Source organism: Artibeus jamaicensis, unplaced genomic scaffold (assembly GCF_021234435.1).
Source record: "Artibeus jamaicensis isolate MK-2021 breed Jamaican fruit bat unplaced genomic scaffold, CSHL_Jam_final contig_490, whole genome shotgun sequence".
NCBI classification, from domain to species: Eukaryota; Metazoa; Chordata; class Mammalia; order Chiroptera; family Phyllostomidae; genus Artibeus; species Artibeus jamaicensis.
The window spans coordinates 2,719,303-2,737,328 of NW_026521861.1; the positions used below are offsets into that span (position 1 = coordinate 2,719,303).

At 49.5% G+C, this 18,026-nt stretch overlaps 1 protein-coding gene across 3 annotated transcripts in view; it reads left to right on the forward strand.

Moving 5' to 3' along the window:
- CNNM2 (cyclin and CBS domain divalent metal cation transport mediator 2) overlaps positions 1-18,026 on the forward strand; it is a 143,990-nt gene that overhangs the window by 115,150 nt on the left and 10,814 nt on the right. For 2 of the 3 annotated variants that reach the window (XR_008392240.1, XM_037159367.2), the window contains exons 4-7: positions 1,131-1,300; positions 10,563-10,656; positions 13,699-13,764; positions 17,243-17,427. Coding sequence is in view for 2 of the 3 variants with exons in the window: in XM_037159367.2 (XP_037015262.2) it covers positions 1,131-1,300; positions 10,563-10,656; positions 13,699-13,764; positions 17,243-17,427 (515 nt within the window). In the remaining variant the exon portion in view is untranslated. The remainder of the gene's footprint in view (positions 1-1,130; positions 1,301-10,562; positions 10,657-13,698; positions 13,765-17,242; positions 17,428-18,026) is intronic. The other variant, XM_037159368.2, reaches the window with a different exon arrangement.

The following is an 18,026-nucleotide window of genomic DNA, read 5'->3' on the forward strand; positions in this document are numbered from 1 at the left end:
GGTGTTACACGTGCTCTTAAGATCATGTTTGCGGATCGTGGAGATACTCACAACATAATAGTTACGACATGGGAAAAAGCTCGGAACTGAATGTAAAGCGAGGAAGAACAAGCTGTAAAACTGTGTGTACGGAAGACCGTGGTTGTGTTTTGCATGTGCACACTCATACGCCAGGCGCACACGCCCAGGCAGACACTGGGAAGAAACTCTCACCACCAATTGCTCAGAATGGTTACATGTGGTTGGTTTATAGGTAATTTTTTTATTGTCCTCTGTAACTTTTTCTGTATTTTTCAAAATTTCTGCAATGTACTATCTTACTTTGTTATTATAGAAAAAGAATAGAAGCTAGTACAGAATTTATAATTTCCATATATAATTTAAAATCTTTTTTAAACTTATGAACTTATCTTTAACACACTTGTTTATTCTTTCTCTGATTCTGAAAAATGTTCATCATTTAAGAACTGCGATTTAAAACTAAGTGTTATCCTGCTCTGCCTCTGAGACACCATGCAGCCCAGCTTCTGGGTTTTGTTTTGAATAAAATCGGTGTCTTTGTAAATATAGATCAACATAACTTTTTTTTTTAACGAGCAAGTTGGAGCGCATGCCGATGTGTGCACGTGCCTTGCTTTGACTCCGACTCTCTCCATGGTCCTGTTCCCAGACCGTCCTGGGTGTCTGAGTGGGAGAAGGAGACATGGGCCGCCGAGTCCAGTGGCCCCGCGTTGAGCGCCTGGCACTAACCCCACCAAGAGCTGCCTGACCTCCGCTGCTCCCTCTGGCTGTGGCCGGACAGTCGAGGCTGTTGTGGCTGTGGAAGGGCTTCCTGGCGGTCAGGGGACGTGTTTCTGGTTGGGCTTCGTGTGTGTCAGTTAGAAAATGAGGGTGTTTTGTGAGGATGGAAACCAGGGACAGGTTGAATAAGGAGAATTTTAAATAAGAAAATTCAGCATTTTCTGATTTCTCCCAGGTAATCTGCCCCCAGTGGATCACCAAATGGAAGTGTCATTAATTCACACTGTATCACTGACTCCAAGTATTCTTGTTATCTAAACACTTTAATCACTGACATAACTTTTTCTACCCATTTGAAGTGTAATGTCAAGTTGTGTTTGTATCTGTAGAAGTAGAAGCGTTTAGCCCATCGCAGATGTCAGAGAAGATCCTTCTAAGGCTGCTAAAGCACCCCAATGTCATCCAGGAGCTGAAGTTTGACGAGAAGAACAAGAAAGCCCCAGAACACTACCTCTACCAGCGCAACAAACCTATAGACTACTTCGTCCTCATTTTGCAGGTCAGATGAATTATTCAGCAGTGCGATCTAACCGCATACCCATCCTTCGAGGTCTGAGCAGCCGCCGTGCGGGTGGGTCGGGGCTTGTGAGCTCGGCTCCCGGGGTAGCTGTCTCAGTGGGAGGATTCTATCTCCCTGTTTGGGCATCTGTAAAGTAGTTCTAAGATAAAGCAGTGTCATTAGTTACTTTAATTTCCAGTACTAAAGGGCACTTAGCGATTGCTGAGGCCCCGAGTCAAGTGAAGAGTGGTGAATTCTATGGTACTTTTTGAAGACTTTGGGGGAGGTACCCTTGTATGTCTAAATCTTGGCAGCGCATTTGAGATTTAATTCTCTTGAGTCCCTTGGAACTCAAAAGTCTTTTATTTTTCCCACCCCCCAATTAGGATTTGGTCTTCTAGCTTTCTGGGGATATCTTACTCTCTCTCTTCCCTTAACGCCACCAAGATAACCCATTTGTTTTTATGTTCGTTCCTGGGTACTAACCAGGCTGTTTTTCAGAGGAACGACTGTCATAAGCAGAGCCTCTCATGGCAACGATGACTTAACTCCTTCTCACTCTAACAGCCCCCTGGGTGTGCTGGGAAGGTCCGCCCAGTGCGAACCCGCCTGGGGCCTTGGCGCTCGGGTCCACAGCAGGCCCTTGTGACAACACCACGCTTTGACTTGATAGAGCACCATCCTTGGCATGGAGGCCGAGATGGACATTACAGTGGATGAAGTGCTAGTCTCCCCCACTTCCGGTACCTCTTTATTGAAGACTGACTTTCCAGGACATCTTGACTTCAGTTTAATTCAAGAATATGGGCCCATAAGCATTCTCCTGTTTCTTGGTTACTTCCCAGACACTGATCGGGGGCATCGTTATAGGAGTGTGATTAGTGCAGTACTTGGTGCGCCCTCACCTTTGCATGCATCCGGCAGGGTCCCGATGATCTAAATGAATTCAGAAGGTTCTTTTTGTTCGAAAGTGACTCTTGTCAGATACCTAGGTGTCAGGAGCTCTGGGGGGGGCGGGGGGGGCGGTGCTATATTGGGTTTCTGCTCATGCCCTTGTTTGCACAGTGTTGTGGCCTCTGGAAGTGGGAGTGAGGAACCCAAGAAGAGTCCAGGCTTAACTGGTCACATGCCACTTCCGGAGAGGCTGTCTGGGAGCTCCTGATGTCTTCTTACCTGGGTGTTCTAACTCAATGCCTGCTTCTTCCAACCTTAGCTTCATTCCAGCCTGAGTTGTGCTTTTTTTTTTTAAATCCTCATTTGTGGATATATCTATTGATTTTAGAGAGAAGGGGAGAAGGCGGGGGAAACATCAACTGGTTGCCTCCCATACGTGCCCCAGCTGGGGATCGAACCCACAACCTGTTGGTGTACGGGATGACCCTCCGACCAGCCGGGCCACTTTGCCAAGGCTGTGGTTTTCTTCTATGGGAGACAGGCTAGATTGAAACTCTGTGGGGGCTGTGGAGAATTTGTTTATTGCAGTGAGGGGAATACTGTGTTTATGTTTCTCGTGAAAGCTGGATGTGAGTATTCCTTAAAGCTAGAGAAACTTTGAATTACGTTTAAAAATGGTTCTTTAGGTCCTGGCCGGGCGGCTCAGTTGGTTAGAGCATCGTCCCGATACGTCAAGGTTGTGAGGTCTGTCTCCAGTCAGGGTGCGTGTAAGGATCAACCGGTGAAGGCAAATTAGTGGGACAACAAATCCCTGTCTCCGTCTCCGTCTGTCCCCTCCCCCCTCCACGCCCTACATCTCCCTTCCCATGTCTCTAAAATCAATCCGAAAATGGTTATTCAGGACAGGTTTGGAGGATGGACGTAGTGAATTGCGGTAGTAGTATTAGAAACTGTGAGGCTTTCAATCGTCGATTTTTATGTAGTTAGAATTTATGAAGTTGTGATTCAGTAATGCTCTGTTCATATATAAGAAAGCTATTTTCTGGCTGATGGATCTGAAAAATAGATTTTATGGAAGAAGACCTCATAAGCCCTGTCCGTTCACAAGTAAACCCTCTAATAGAAAGATATTTTGGACAAGGCATTTATGAACATGTCCCTGTGCTGGAAGAGCCATGTCTCGTGTGTCTTGATGCAAATGTGACTCGTTTTCTGAACCGTTGAACCGACGGTGTTGTGGTGGTTTTGTACACAGTGTACGTGCTGGTGGAGGTGTTCAGATGGTAGTTCGGGAGCAAAATGTCTAAATAAGCAAATCAAAAACGCGATGACTCTTCCATAGCACATGACCAGATTGGGACTCCGGTGAGTATGAAGAATGGCAGGGAACGCGAGGAGTGGGCGTCTCTTTGGCGGTTTCACTGGCAGGACAGGAGCTGTTTTCCCGGGGTGCTGCTCGTTCTCGCTGACGTCACCCCTCAGATTTGTTGTGAGCTCTCCTTCCCGAGACCTGACGTGGAGTTGAGGGGACTGTTCCCTGGGAGCACAGTCTGTTCTTCGTGGGGTGGCGGGGGCATCGTAGAACTCACACGGCCCTTGACAATACTGAGCATTGCTTCGCTGGCCGCGGGAGAGGAATTTCAGCCTTCAGTACTGGAGCTCCAATGGGATTTTAAGTTTTGCAAGGCCTGTGTCCCAGTGAATAATGGATGCTTAGTCTTGAGTCAAGAACAAATAACACCATTTTAAAGAGAAAGACTACTTGGATACCCAGTGTTACCCATTTTTTCTTTTTTTTTATCCTTACCTGAGGACACGCTGATTGATTTTTAGAGAGAGGGGAGGGGTGGGGGCACGGATTTGAGAGAGAAAAATGTTGATGTGAGAGAGAAGCAATGGTTGGTTGCCTCTTACACGCACCTGACCAGGAACTGAACCCACAACCTAGGTCAGTGCCCTGACTGGGAATTGAACCCGTGACCTTTTGGTTTACAGGGATGATGTTCCAACCAACTGAGCCACACTGGCTGAGCTGTGGACCCAAGTATAAAAATTCTACTTAAATATAAAACTTCGAAGAAACTCCTTTTGCTTAGAACTCTTACATATAACTATAGACCAAAAACAAATTTGCAGTTAATATTATATTCTAAATGTGTAGATGGCATTTGGAAGCCCCAGTGGCCCCGGTGCTACGGCAGGGAGCCCCGGTGCAGGCTCGTCCGCCTCTGGCACAGCTGGGCGTCTGTGTGCCCCGTGACAGCTGAACCCTCCAGCCCTCTGCGAGGTTGGAGCTATTTCGAATGTTTGTGCAGTATGTGGTGCTGGTGTTTGGCCTCCCCTGGGTATGACTGAATGATTGTACGTTTACTTTTCCTCTGTTCCCTTCAGCTCAGTGCTCTCACACTTTGTGGGGTGGAGGAGTCACTTGGGGCTCTCGGTGAATGCACACCGTGACTCTGGGCTGTCCGGGCTGGAGTCAGAGGTCCTTCGGTTCTCTCCAGCTTGCAGCTGAGGGAGGAGCGAGGCTTCCCCAGCCACTGCGATTCCAGCAGCAGCTTCTGGGGTGGCAGCGCATGAACGGGAACACCCAGGCAAATGCTGACCCTGATGTCTGCTGGGCAGCGCACTTGGTTAGAATGGTCAACCCGATGGTCCAAAACACGTGTAAATTAATTCTGACCATCAAGTTTTTTAAACATTTAAACATGTATGAAGCGAACTTGCAGAGTCCTGGGACTACACCTGCAAGCCCTGGGTGGAAAAGGTTGCTGGGGGCTGTTTGAATGCCTGTCCCCAAAGCCCTGGACAGACAGACCTCTGTCCTGTCCTGTCCCCTCTGACAGGACAGCTGGCCAGTGCTGACGACCATGCCCTGGCACCTGTGCCCCTGGCATTTCGTTCCCTCCTTGCAGGTGTCATGGCCCACCAGTGCTTCATGGTGGTGATTTAAAAACAGAAGACTCAAGAATGAGCAGGAGACCAAGGAGACACTCAGGGGATGGTATCTGATGCCTTCGGTCTCCATGAGCCTATGGCATCTGCTGGTCACCTGTTGTGGTTTGTGCTGACCAGGATGGCACAGTTTCCACCCTGAGGCCAGGTGGACCGGAGACCGCAGTACCCTGTGCACCCTTAGAAACTTTGAGAAGAGTTACCCACCTAGTGCCTTCCCCAAAGAAAGGCGGGGTTCCGTGACGGCAGTGTCGCTCAGGAAGCCAGCTTTGCCTGGGACGGTGAGGCCTCCCTCCTCTTCTGTCAGTTTGCCAGCACGCGCCATAGCTTCCCCGGGAGTCCGTCTGTCCTGTCCTTTTTGGTGATTTGCTAGTGTAAGCTTGTCGATAGATGAAAAGTAAAATTGACGTGTAGTACCTTCCCAATATGGAAAAGGTTACCATTTGAGAAGATACCTGATTGATTCTGAGCAGGCAAGCCATCTCCTCGTGGGGCGGCCCCACACTGTGTCCTGGTAGATCTATTTCAAGGCAGTCACTGTGGGAGCCATGGAGACCCATGTGAATAAAAGATGTGTTTGCTGGGTGTTTCTAGAACTTGCCTGCCAGAAAAACTTCACTCCTGGAGAGGAGGGCACAGGGCTGGACAGTGTGGGAACTGGAGAATCATAGCGTCTTGGGGGTGAAAGAAGAACCTCAGAAATCCTCTGATCTGTTGCAGTTTTATAAGCGAAGTCAGTCTAGTGCAGTGGTTCCTAAATGCTGATACTTGACAAACTTTCCACGAGGAAAATAAAGATGGCGACAGTGAGTTCTTTGTACAGCTGTTGTGTATGCAGTTTAAAAACCTGTCAGTTTTCCTGAAATTGTGCATTTTGGGATTAAAATGTCTGATCTTTTGTGACTCGATGGTAACAGCAGATGGCTCTGTTTCTTCAAATACACTTTATGAACTAAACTTGGCAGCCCTTTCTCCATCTCCAGTACTGAGGCTGGAGGTGCGTTTTCCTAGTTCTCGGAACGCAGAGGTCCGGGGCCCGCCGACCTGCTGCATCTGTCCTGCTGCTCGACGGCTCTAGACCAGCGATTTTGCACTGGTCTGCGCAAGAACTCTAAAACACACAATATCTGGTATTTCGTCAGGGGTGCTGACCTCTTCTCCCTTCAGTTGTCAAGTAACAAAATCATAACAGCCAACACAATAGTTGATGGGAATGAACCACAGTTATACCTATTTTTTTGTGAGATTGGCAAAATATATATATATATTTTTTCTTGGTGTTAAGCAGATTTTAGTAATTAGGTTATGTGTGCCATGAAATGAAAAAGGTTGAAAATCGCTGTTCTGGACCCCGGAAGGAAGGTGGTGGGTGCCCCCCTGCTTGGGCGCCTGCAGAGGAGAGACCAGTCCAGAGCCCGGGGGTCTTTGCGTGGCACCCTCAGGTAGTGTGTGGGTGCACAGCGGCCGGCCACAGGCCGACGAAGGTCCGGAGCTGGGTGGCCGGGTGGAACCCCGGAGGGCGGCACTGCCGGCCTGCTGCCGGCCGCCCCCAGCCTCCTGCGCTCAGCGGGGACGCCCGGGAGCAGCAGCAGCCAGACACCAGTTTTGCCTTTTGTTGGTGGTGTTCCTGGCGGCAGCAAGGGACTCTGCTGCTGTTTCCTGGCAGAGGTTCGGAGCGCAGCGGTCCTGAGCTCCCCGGAGACTGCTGTCCCTGAGAGGGAGACCAGGGGGTGCCATGCAGGCTCCGCTGGTTCTGACACTTGATTGTTTAAAAAAAAAAGCAAGTGCACTGACCCCCATTCGCAGGGACCCCAGGACTCGCACAGCATGTGATCCAGGTCCCCCGGAGCTCCTACGGCGGACGTGGCCATGAGGCTTGGTTGCGTTGGGGCCTTCCTCCTGGCTTCCTGCGCGGAAGTCCAGGTTATGAGATGTGAGGGCAGTCACTCGGCCCTGCATCTCGCCCTTTCCCGCCAGCCTTTGGCTCCAGCCCCCTCAGCCACCACCTCTTCTCCCTGCACACTTCCTTCCCTCACTGCCCTCATGTGGGCCCCCGGTTTCCTGGGCCGCCCCTCACCTGATGCTGCATCTGTCCCTGTGGACCTGCGGCCTGTGCTTTCCCCTGCACCCTGACTTCTTCAGGGCACCTCCCTGAGTGCCAGTGACCCCCCCTCCAGGACTCTGACCCTGCCCCCCCCCCCCCCCCCCCCCCCCATGCATGAGGTTCTCCCTCTCCTCATCGCTGTGGTGGCGTAGCTGTGTGGCTCTCCTTTCGTCTGTTTGGTCCTTGGGTCCCCTAGTGGTTCCTGTTTCTCCTCCTGCCCTTGGTCACGCACAGGCTGCCTGCAGCCCGGTCCTGTCCTCTTTCCACTTAGTGCCTTCTCTCACCCACTCTCCACCTCCAGGTCTGACCTTTCTCCCGACCTTCATTCTTCATTGCAGCGTTTCCGGTGGACTCTGCCGAAGGGCATGTTTTTAAGGGGAATCTGTCCTCTCCTCCTGGCCCCACCACGGCGCCGCCCCTTCCTAGCTTTGCTGTCTCCACGCACGGTGTGCTGTGTCCCCTTTACTCAGAGCAAACTTCTGTCGTGGTTATCAAGTCCCCTTCTCTCCCTTCCTCTGATTTATTTGTTTGTTTGTTTATAGAGAGAGGAAGGGAGGGAGAGAGGGAAAGAAACATCAATGTGTGGTTGCCTCTCATGTGGCCCCCATGGGGGACTTGGCCTGCAACCCAGGCATGTGCCCGCACCGGGAATCAAACCCGCTACCCTTTGGTTTGCAGCCCATGCTCAATCCACTGAGCTCACCACCCAGGGCTCCATTCCCCTTTGATGATTTCTCCAAATTGTGTTGATTCCTTATCCATACTGATCTTTTTCCAACCCTGAGGTTACTACTCCAGTGTAAGGCTAGACTTGATCTTCCTGAAACCGTATTCCTCTGTTCAAGAACCTGACCTATTAGCCTGTCATTCAAGGAGCTTCCTAGTCTGACCTGCTCTGCAAACTGCCTTCCCTGGTCCCTGCTCAGACCCAGCCTCTCGGCTGACTGCTGTCACCCACCTCTGCCCTTCCTCCACACCACATTCTCTTGGCTCGGTCAAATCCCCCTCCTTAGGTGTCACCTTCCTTATAAAATTGTCTTTACATAAGAAGAAGAAGTAATTTTTTTCTCTGAAATTTTTTTAATTTTTAAAAAAGATTTTATTTATTTTTTGGAGAGAGGAAGAGAGGGAGAAAGAGAGGGAGAGAAACATCATTGTGTGGTGGCCTCTTATGTGCCCCCTGCTGGGGACCCGGCCCACAACCCAGGCACGTGCCCTGACTGGGAATCCAACCAGCGACCCTTTGGTTTGCAGGCCAGCGCTCAATCACTGAGCCACTCCAGCCAGGGCCTTTTCTCTGAATATTCTCTTTATATTCTTACTGTCTTTTTCCTCATGTGGAACTTTACCGCGTTGTATCGTTGATCTTCACGTGCTCTCACCTCCCTCCTGGACTGTAAGCTCTTACGGGCAAGGATTGTCCTCCCACAGCGTCCGCTCCAGGACCCTGCACAGCTGGGGGTTCGGCACCTATTTGCAAGTTTTTGCTTACGGGTGGAGTTTTCACTTCCTTTCATGTAGCGAGAGAATTTGGTTGGGGATCGGGAAAACGAATATACCCACTGAATGAAGGAAAACCTGAAAGAGAGACAATAAATAGTTTTCTGAAGTGATCTGAGGGAGGTCGACCACACTTTGGGATTTGGGATAGAATAATCGGGAGTGGTCAGAATAATAGAGTTTGCCTAGGTGGCGCAGCGTGGCATCTTGGTTCGGAGCTTGTCCTTTGGTGGCTTAGTCTTTCTGAACCGCACCCTCGCGGGTCGCTGTGTCTACTCCATGGAGCCGTGAGCACTAGACGGGTTAATCAAAGCACTGTGACTTGTTCGCACAGTTCCTTGACTTCAGTAAAGGTAGCTTAAATTTTTTTTAAGAATTTATTTATTTTTAGAGAGAGGGGAAGGGAAGGATGAAGGGAGAGAAACACTGATGTGAGAGAGAAACATTGATCAGTTGCCTCTTGAACACACGCGGACTGGGGACCAAACCTGCATCCCAGGCATGAGCCCTGTCTGGGAATCGAACTGGTCACCTTTCACTTTGCAGAATAATGCCCATCCACCTGAGCCACACCGGCCACAGCTGGCAGCTTAATTTTTGTTTGCCCACAATGAAGGATGCACCATGAAGATGCCCTGCCACTGAGAGGCAATGAGAGTTGTTCTGACCCCTGGCTTAGAAATCTAGAGTGCAACTCGCTTACTAGGGCATTTCAGTGGCCCAGAAAAATACACCGAACATTTCCTGTGAGGGATTATGGTGGACCCTAAAGCTGTGGGGATGAGTAAGGAAGGCCTGGTCAGTGTGTCCCAGGGGAACTGATAAGAGTGAAGGAGGAGTTGTGGATAAGTTGTTACGGAAAGGGGAGGAAAGGGAAAGCCTTAGGAGAGGTTTTGTCCTGATGGAAGGAGACTTTCTTAAGGCACTTTTCCAAGACAGGAGACAGTACCACGCAGCAGCGTGGCAGTGCCCCTGGGAAGTCTGGATGGCAGGGATCCGCCTGAGGGCCGTCTGCTCTGTTGGTCAGGGGACCCGGCTGGTGAGATGAGAGCTCCGCCCCCGGGAGCCAGTTTAGTTCTGTCTGTCTGTGGCCACCAACCATGTTGACCCTTGACCCTGACTGCTCCAGTCGGCCTCCTACAGGACAGCTCGGGTTACCATCACTGAGCATCTTCTCAGTTTGTCCCACCGATGGAGCAGGACATCATCTCTGTATCACTGGGACGGCTCCTGAAGCAGCCCCACACAGGATGCGGGGGCATGGCAAGTGGCCTAGAGAAATTCAGCACCGTGCTGTCCCTGTCCACTCCATGTCCCCGGACAATCTGGTTTTCTCTTCTTGTTTTAGAATGCCTGCAGGGGTAGCTTTTATTTTCAAAGGTTTTATTTATTTATTTTTAGAGAGAGGGAAGGGAGGGAGAAAGAGAAACATTAATGTGCAAGAAATACATTAGTTGGTTGCCTCTTTTCATGACTCCACCTGGGGACCTGGCCCACAACCCAGGCATGTGCCCTGACTGGAAATCGAACCTGTAACTCTTCAGTTCACAGGCCGGCAGTCAATGCACTGAGCTACACCAGCCAGGGCTAAATCTAGTTTTCATATTTACGGTGAATGCACCCTCTCCTCTATCTGGGAAAGATGGTCAGAGACCTTCCTCCTTGGGCTTATTGGGAAAGAAGGTCAGAGACCTTCCTCCTTGGGCTTATTGGGCCTCAAAGAAAACCTAAGGCAGGACAGAATCTTGCTTAGGGTTTGCAAACAGATGCCTGTATTTGGACTGAAAATGCCCCCTTTTCTTCTCACAGGGGAAAGTGGAAGTAGAAGCTGGGAAAGAAGGTATGAAGTTTGAAGCCAGCGCTTTTTCATACTATGGTGTGATGGCTCTCACAGCCTCGCCAGGTGAGTTTTCTTCAGCCTGGGAGGGCCCAGCCTCTGTTAGGAAATAGTGCCTTTCTAGAGTCACCACTCATCCCCTGCCAGCTAATCCTGTGCTTATTTACTTCCTGAACTTCTTATCGAAGTTGCTCATTATACAAAAAAAAAAAAAATGCGCAAAGCACAAGTATATGTAGTTCTGTGACTTTTCACAGACTGAGCACACCCATGGAAACCAGCCCCAGATCAGAGACAGAACCTCGTGACCCCACGGGGCCCTCTGCCACCACCACACTCCCTGCTAGCCACTGTTGCCCAGAATTAACCACTGTCTCGACTTCTGAGCATAGACTAGTGTTGCCTGTTCTTGAACTTCATATAAATGGAATTATACGTATGTATTTTATTGGGTCTGGCTTCTTTCGCTCAGTCACGTTCCTCTGTTATTGCCAGGGTGCTTACACTTCACTTTTCATTGCTGTATAGTGTTCCACTGTTTGAGTGTGCAAGGATGCGTTTACTCTGGTTGTTGCTGGTGGGCATTGGGGCAGTTTCCTGTGTGGGGCTGCTGTGGAGCATGTGGCTGTGGACACTCCTGTCCCTCGGTGGACATGCGTGCAGCTCTGTCCGGTCTGTGTTTAGGAGTGGGATTGTGAGGTCGCAGGGTATGAGGGTATCTTCAGCTTCAGCAGCTTCTGCCCAGCCGTTTCCCTGGTAGCTGTAGCAGTTCACACTGCACTGTACTGAGGGGGCCCTTGGGCTCAGCACCCACCACTTGCTATTGTTGAGTTATCAAAATGTTAACTATCCTGGAGGTCTTTAAATTTGCATTTTCCTAAGGATGAATGGGGTAGTTAACATGTATTTATTGCCTCTATCCAGCTCTTCTGGTCTAGAGAGCTGGCCAGTTGAGCCAGCCAGCTGGGGGTGGCTATGCCATGGGTGTTCACTCAGTGCTCTGAGTGTCTACAGGCGGTGTCTGTCCTGGTAGGAACATGGACACAGACACCTACCCGGCTTCCCTCTGGGATGGGACCTGAATGGGCCTCTCTTGGCTTTGCTCTCTCGGGGGTTTGTGTGTGTGCAGGGTCACTTGGTACCTTCCTCAGGCTAGACCAGGGCAGTCTGGTAAACAGAGGTGCTGTAGTGGCACCTTGTGGCCAAAATGTCAAATGACATGCTGTGCTAGGAAACATCCTAAAGAACAGTCACTTCTGAAAATCGGTATCAAAAGGGGAGGGCACTTCCAGACAAGGCTATTTTTGTGATGTCAGTCCTCACCTACCATGCCGCACGATGTCTCAGGCACCAAGCTGTTACAGTTGGGGAGCCAGGGAAACGTCAGGAGTCTCTCGCACTTCCACACCTGCCCTGCCCCAGGTGCGTCTTCGCACTATCCCTGGGCCAGGTTTCCGAGTCACAGGCCAGGGTCCCCACTGTCAGCTGCTGACTGACAGCCAGTGTGAACATAATCCTGTCCAGTCCCACTTAACTAGTCGGTGTCTGCTGCAAACTTGAAGGTGACCTTCCATTTTCACTACTTGTGAGGAGACATGGAGATTCTTAACCAGGTGCAGAAGGCCTGAGTCATGGCGAGGCCTCAGTTCCAGCATCTACAGTGGCCTGACTTTGAGAAAGGCCCTTGTCTTACTCGTCGTTAAAAGGATGCACTAAAATCACCCTGTGCGACTGTTAAAGGAATAGAGTGTACACAAGTGTGACCTCTACAGCTCAGGAGGAAAGGTTGATGTAGCGGGTGTAGAGACTGTGACTGTTTTGGGGAACCAACCTCAGATTACCCCAGGAGAGCAGAAGCAGATTTATAAAGTGGTTTTGAAAAGAAAGCTGGAAGAGTGAATTGTGCGTTTTTGTTGATTACTGGTCTGAAGCCCATACCGACCCAGTTCACACTGAACTACGGATGCAGGTGGGGCAAGTCCATGCAGACAGGAACTGGGCAGCAGGCCTTCCGTGCAGAAAACAGAGGGGTGGGGGGGTGGGGAAGGGAGCCTGTCCACCTAGTTTGGAAGTGACAGAAAGGAAAGAAACTTTGTTAATAGCATCTTGTTGTGAAGCCCAGTATTTTACTTGACTTTACAATTCAGATTTGGGATTTTATATGTTCATTAAGAGATGCCATTAGTACAGTAATCTCAAGATAATATTTCTATTAATTTTGATTGCCTAGAAAAATCCTACAGTAATCTGTAATTAAGATTTATCCAGTTATATGTCAGTTATACCTCAATTTAAAAAAAAACTCGGCCTGGTCAGGTAGCTCAGTTGGTTGTGGCATCGTCCCGATGCGCCAAGGTCGCAGGTTCCATTCCCAATCAGGGCACATACAAGAATCAACTAATTAATGCATAAATAAGCAGAACAACAACTCTCTCTCTAATAATGATGATGACAATTGAACCTGCCCAGAAAATAGGACTCTGCCCAGTCGGGCGACTCTGGCTGGACTCTTCAGTCGGCCGGACTGCAGCTCCTGTCTGACGTCTGAGGCAGCCGTGAGGAGGGTGCCTTGGTTCTGGCTGTTCCCAGGAAATCTGTGTACGATGTGCTTTGTTGACTTGCCTGTAACACTGAAATTTCAAAGTATTCCTAAGCAATTCAAAGCATCAGGTCAAAGTTGCAGTCAGACTAATTAAGGATGTAAATGAATGACTAATTGCTTGCCACAGATAGAGATGCTGTGGGCGGGGCTGTGAGTGAGTGCTGGGTAATTGAGCCTCTCTTTTGTGCTGTTAGTTGTGGTTTAAGTCCTTAAGAAGAGCATGTGTCAAGCTATATAACCCAATTGGGCATTAACGGCTTAAGAGATTTCTAGGTTAGTAAAGAAGCATGTGACTGGGATTCCAGCCTCCCCAGGTCCCTCCTCCTGGAAAGCAGCGTGCTCTGTCGTTGTTGTTATTTGTTTTTTAACATAATGTCACCTGGGCTTCGTAATTTCTGGAACTGATGGCTTACATTGGTGGTACTGGTGTCCGCTCCTGCCCCCTGATTGCAGAGCTCCTTCTCGCCTTTCAATACGGTCTCACCCTGTTTTTCTCCGTTTTTCAGTTCCTTTGTCCCTGTCTCGTACCTTTGTTGTCAGCAGAACAGAGTTGTTAGCAGCAGGTTCTTCAGGTAATTCTGCATGTTTCCTTTTCATAATTCTTCTGATCACCTCCCTGGCTCCCCACAAAAGCCTCCTTCAGTTTTCCTGTGAGCTCTAGAACTCCACCTTTCTGTGCCTTAATAGCGAGCTGGCCAGGAAAGTATAAGCCCACAGCAGGTGCAGAGGGGCTGGGGATGTGGACAGGAAGGCTTGGAACATATGAACAGTGCTGAACCCTGGGAAGGGGGAGTGATGCTGACCTTGGGTTTTCAGGGCAGCGAATGGTGGCTGCTTTTGGTTCTTTCTCTGCCCTCAGCAAAGTCATGGTATGTGGAGGCCAAGGCCCCGAGGACCTCAGAACCTAAGGATGCTTCTACAGAGCATGCACAGCCGAAAGCTGGAAGGACTGGGAACTTTTGGGGGGGAACCCACAGCGTTGCTGTCTCTTTGGTCCTCCCAGCATCCATGTGAACGGGGTACACACATTTCTGCCTCCATCAGGCAGGTGGCCTCGCTTCTCCAGTCTCCCCGTCTTTGTTTTGAAATCAGCACCATGCACATTCCTAAACAGCTGCTGGTTACTGCCCTGCGGGAGAGTCCGTTGTGCCTGGCTGGTATGTCCTGCTCCCAAACACAAAGGCAAAGATTTAATCTTTCTTTAATTAAAGTTGCTGGGTTTCCTATTTGATAGCACAACTTTTCTATCTGTATTTTGTTCCATGTAGCTTAAATTTAAAAAATGTGAGTGATGAAATTTGTGTTTCATAAGCCAGTTTCGGCAAAATTCTAAAATGCTGCTACTTGGTATGGGAAGCAATACTTGTCTTAGAAACTAGTGTTCTCTCAAATCTTTTCTCTGAAAAGTTCAGGGTGTTTGGGGGTGATATCATTCCTAAAGCTATTTGAATCAAACCAATTGGCAGACTATACATACACAAACATACCTGCACACATATACATGTATGCACATAAGTATACATATGCATGTTTATACATATGTTCTTATTGTTTTCTCCCCATTTTATTTGCTGGCATCTGCCACCTGTTTAAAATGTCACAGAAGCTGCAGTTGAGTGACTTTTGGATCAAGCTCATGGAAATGTCATTTGTTTTTTATGTTTCCCGTAAAACTTAAGGGATTTCTTAGCTCAGCCCACTCCATCTGATGCAGTAACAGAAAAATGAGTTTTGCGGGTCCAGGCCTTTGGGGATGCTGGCATTACCATAATGTCGTACCTAACAAATGGGGGTTGAATTAAACCGGTGATTTTCAGCTATTCCAAAAGGTGCCTTGTAGTTCCAAGGGAAGAGGCTGGGAATGTTTCTTGGCTGTATCTTTTTAGCTCACTAGCAAACAGGATTCCTAGGTAGGGTGAATTTAAAAACACTAAGATAAAAAGCAGAAAGAAAACAATTCTGAGAAGGCATAAAAAGGAATTAAAATTGGAAGTTGTTGTGATAATTGTCTGAAATTTTGGCACATAAATTTGGCGACAAAACACGTCCTGAACTGGAGGGAGGCCATTTAAAGTCCTTACTCTCCTTCGAGTGAACACACACGCAGACCGCGCCGGGCGCCTGTCCAGCTGCAGAAAGGCTCCTAGAAACGGGGTGGGCGTCTCCAGACCGGCCGCGGGGCTGGGCACTGGGTTCCCGGCAAAGGAGAGGGCCCGTCTCACCCAACCGGAGGCGGTGGGTTGCGAGGGAGCGGACTGAGAATCTGGATACGTTGGAAGACCAGGGAAGGGGCCTGGAACCCAGGAGATCACACCAGGAAGCAGAGCGCCCTCTGAACGTTTTGTTGTTGTAACCTTTACACTGTAATGCAGGAGTGAACACCATTTCGAAGGTGCCTGTGGAAATGGTGATGTGATTTGGGGCTAAGAAGACTCGGCGATACAGGGGCATCTCTCATTTTAAAGGACTTTTGGGTTGTCAGCGGGGGTGAAGTCATGCCGGGTATGGAAAAGCGTGCTCTTGAGGCCAGGCGTGTGGGGGAGAGGTCTGGCAGGAAGCCAACAGGGCAGAAATGGTTAACCATGCTTGTTTACCGGTGCTTAGCTGGAGTCGAGTGCTATGCTGAGCACTGTGTACGTTCTCTCATTTCGAACCTTCATCAAACCACAGGAGGCGGGTGCTGCCGGTATCTGCCTTTTACAGGAAAGGAGTCGGTGGCTTTGCAGAGTTGGAACACCTGATGGTGGCTCTGTTCCACCAAACAGGAAAATGTGATAGATTATTGATGTGCCCTGTTCACTTAGAAGAGAAGTGGAAGCAACAAAGGGAACGGCTCCTTTGGGTTTAACTTTGACCTAACAGTAGGAAATTGGTTGATGACATGAAACTTGGGGAAGCTGTGACGTGGGAGTTTTGGCAGGAAGTGAAGGCTTCATTTGATGTTCCTTGAGTACTTACCATGTTTTGTGCTGGGTGTCATGTTTTACGGGGACATTTATGAATGAAATCTCAGGCGCTGGTCAGGCCAGGGTGAAGGGTGGTGGTAAATAAAGTACTTGAGGTGAAGAATCGTTGAAGTATTTCACTTGGAGAACAGGCTTAAGGAAAACATACTGTCTTCGAACTTTTGAGGGCCATCTCAAATGAAAGTTAGCTCCCAGAGTAGAGGTTATTTGAAGTTGGGGAGGCAGTTTTCCATGGGCATGGTATAGAATTTTTCAGAAGTTGAAGGGCGGGACCAGCCAAGGGCCAGCTCCCCTGTAGGTGCGTCTGTCGGGGACACGTTGCACGGAGAATTGATCCATTCCTGGGACACAATTCAGGACCTGTCCGGTGTGGGCACCTGGTTAATAGTGTGGAATAGATTTGATTGGAAAACCACAGCTGGCAGAAGCCTTGGCGGGGGTGGGGGGGGGCTTCTTATTTTGAAGGTTTACATTAGACGCTGTGGTGAACTGGCCTGTAGGGGCAGCATCACATCTGAATTTCCGCTCTAGGGGTTGGTGTCTCCTAGGGTCGAGGCATCCCTGAGCTGCCTGATGGTGGGGGGGGGGTATTGTATTCAGAGACAAAGATCATAAGCTTAGTGGGGAGATTGGATATGAGCAGGTAGAGCTATTCCGATCCTTTTAAAACATGTACCGATTGATGGACACCCTCAAGAGTCTTTGGCTTTGGATTCTGGCAAATTAATGAAGTGCCACCTTCCCACAGCCCACGTTTTGTAGCAAGTACTTCTGTGCTTGGGCCATGCTTCCCCCTGGTTTGTGGTTTCACTGCATCTGGCAACGCTCCTGATGTAGGTGTGAGGCCCCAGGGTCTGGGTCTGCTCGGTGAGGAGTGTGTGGCCCTGGGGAAGCCAGGGCGTTCTCTGCGGGGGGGCTTGTGTGGCAGGCCGTGTGGCTGAGGCGTCTGTCATAAGTTGACTGAACTTAATTATTAGTTACTACTTCCTTATTATTTGGAAAATAAAAGGTTGCCTTTTGGGGGTATATCTACCTCCCTTAGAAGGTGGTTGGGTTTTTTAATTATTTCCCCCTCTGCCTCCAGGTGAAAACAAGTCGCCGCCGCGCCCATGTGGCTTGAATCACTCGGACTCCCTCAGTCGAAGTGACCGGATTGACGCAATCACGCCGACACTGGGGAGCAGCAATAACCAGCTCAACTCTTCATTCCTTCAAGTCTATATCCCGGATTACTCAGTGCGTGCCCTTTCTGATCTCCAGTTTGTTAAGGTAAGAGCAGAGCGAGCTGCTGCAGGACCTGGCAGTTCCAGGTCGAACCCACAGCCAGATGGCTGGCTCCCCGGCCCCTCCCCTGAGCTTCCCCTTGGCATTTTGTGGGCGCCCTGCCTCTAGCCACTGTGCCCAAGACACAGGTGGGGAAACGCATTTGTCTCCTTGGCTCTACCAAATGAGCTGCCAAATCAGAGGTGGCTCTTTTGGGAATGAGAACTGGAATCAGCCTTTTCCAACCAGTCTTCAGGAGCTGGGGCCTCCAGTGACTTGGCTGGCCCTGCAAGGGCGGAAGGCCAGCCAGGGTGGGATGGGAAGAGCCCTCACTTGCCTTCTACCCTGGAGACAAGGTGCCTTTCTCAGTCTGAAACAAAGACGTCTTCTGGAGAATGAGTCATCTTTAGCTGATGGAAGCCTAGCTCTACTTTCTAGTCTCTGAAATTTGGAGACAAAATTCGGAAATGGCTTATATCAGTAAAAACTGACTTGTTTGCCAGAGTCAACTTGAACTTTGAAAGGTGGCTCAGTTCGTTCTCTCCCGGAGAAACTCTAGGGGCCGTTCGGGGGATTTAACGTGGAATGACACGCCACCCAGACAG